The sequence below is a fragment of the Etheostoma spectabile genome, chromosome 17, assembly GCF_008692095.1.
Source record: "Etheostoma spectabile isolate EspeVRDwgs_2016 chromosome 17, UIUC_Espe_1.0, whole genome shotgun sequence".
Classification (NCBI taxonomy): Eukaryota; Metazoa; Chordata; class Actinopteri; order Perciformes; family Percidae; genus Etheostoma; species Etheostoma spectabile.
Genome location: NC_045749.1, coordinates 7,241,498 through 7,243,333, shown reverse-complemented (window position 1 = coordinate 7,243,333; position 1,836 = coordinate 7,241,498). Strand labels below are relative to the sequence as shown.

Below are 1,836 nucleotides of genomic sequence, written 5' to 3'. Positions count from 1 at the left end.
GTGTGTATGTATGTATGTGTGTGTGTGTGTGTGCGCACGTATGAAAAACAACACAACAGCCCTGCAATAAAGGTTACAATAATGAAGGTTATAATGTTATAAGGTTAACTAATTACATTTTGTTTTGTGACTGACCATTGATAAGTTTTGTTAAAGGTTTGCAGTGACTACAGAACAATGATATACAGTAATGATAGTTATGTAGAAACTCACAGTTGATGCAGATAATTTTGATCATAGTGATGATGAAGAAGGGCAGCGGGGCCATTTCCACCTTGACGAACACCGCCGTCAACAGGAAAACAACCAGGATGACCACCAGGCTGCCAGAGATACGAAACTTCTGAGGGATCCTGAAAGAGAAAACAACAAATAGAAATTGAAACTTCTGCATAGCATGTCTGTTTCTACAACCCAAACCACCAGTCAAGAACATTAGTCATATCTATTTTGGACACTTCAGGAGTTATTAAAAAAATAAATGTTGGTCCATTCATTATAAAATATTCAGCTTTCAGATGCTTAAAATAAATGTCATTGCAAGCTTTAGGTAAGTAAACAAGTATACGATTACTTATATCATATAATACAAGTGTTCAAAATAAGAAAAGAGGCAGTGGGAGAAAAACATATGTTTTTTAATCTGGGAGGAGAATGAAGAGATGGACATATGGAAGACTGGATTTTGATTCATCGTTGAACGGACATAAAAACAAACATTTTCCAATGCTCTTTTGAGGAAGTTAAGTTTTCTTTTTTTGGTCAGCAGGAATAAAGTAAGTATATTGAGGAAATGAGAGGTAAAAGAGAGGTGAAGAAGAAAATAGGAAGAAGTAGAGAACATAAACAGCATTCCTGGGTGTGTTTGTCAGGGTAAGAGTCAGCCGTGGTCGGGGTCCACCCCAGATCGCTCCAAATCTGACTCTAATTAAAGCAAACACACTGGAGGCATACCGCCATACAATCACATAACAGGATCATGTTACCTATAGTGGCGTGTAGTGACCAAGGGGGTACAGATAAACAGGAGGGTAGGCAGAGAGAGCGAGAAACTTAAGGTGCAGAATTTCCCTTTAAAAGAGTTTAGCATTGAATGCCTTGTGTTGCTACATTTCATATTTTAAGGGTTTAACTCATTGCTTCCTGTGGGTGGAGAAGTGTCCATAGTAGACACAAGACCGCACATGATGTGATGTAATGATGTGATGGTGTGGACCAGGTTGGATACCTCTGGTGTAGGAAAGAGTTGAGGCAGGTAAAGATGAGCAGAGGCACCATCGCACAGAGCGTCATCACGTTGTTAAACTTTGACTCCAGCACACTGCGAGCGTCTCCGCCCTCCAAAGTCTCATTTACCATCGGATTGGAGGAGTGGTCAGTGGGTAGGTCCTTCAGCCTACTTGTGAAGTACTACAGAAAGGGAAGGAGGAATGTGCACTTATTACAATGGTTATCAGCCTATGCAACTTAACATCATCACTGAACTGTTTAAGTTACAGAACCTCAAAACTGACTGAATTTACAAATGTAGTGAATTTTGTTGACAAATGCAAATGTGATGCTTTTCCTGCTAGGCTGAAAGGTTTTTGCATTCATATATTGTGGCCATACAGTCTTAGTATAATCATATGTCTTCAAAGCAACACAAGGGAACTTTTCCCGCTTCGGTCCTCCTAAAGGTTGGGAGCGGAATTGTCCCATTATGTCTCATTGGAACTACAGCTCCGCTACCCAGTCTGGCTATATTGCATAATGCAGTAATAGCCAATAGAGAAAAAGTGCCTTTCACCCTGTTATTATTTGATGATCCACAAATGATTTTGGAAACATTATTTT

The 1,836-nt window shown here is 39.6% G+C and overlaps 1 protein-coding gene across 4 annotated transcripts in view; it reads right to left on the bottom strand.

The window, feature by feature from the left end:
- Nucleotides 1-1,836, bottom strand: part of LOC116705102 (equilibrative nucleoside transporter 1) — a 37,477-nt gene that overhangs the window by 9,093 nt on the left and 26,548 nt on the right. For all 4 annotated transcript variants that reach the window (XM_032540976.1, XM_032540974.1, XM_032540973.1 and 1 more), the window contains exons 4-5: nt 1,229-1,410; nt 214-353 (exon numbers count right to left, since the gene is read on the bottom strand). In XM_032540976.1, the coding sequence (XP_032396867.1) occupies nt 214-353; nt 1,229-1,410 (322 nt within the window). The remainder of the gene's footprint in view (nt 1-213; nt 354-1,228; nt 1,411-1,836) is intronic.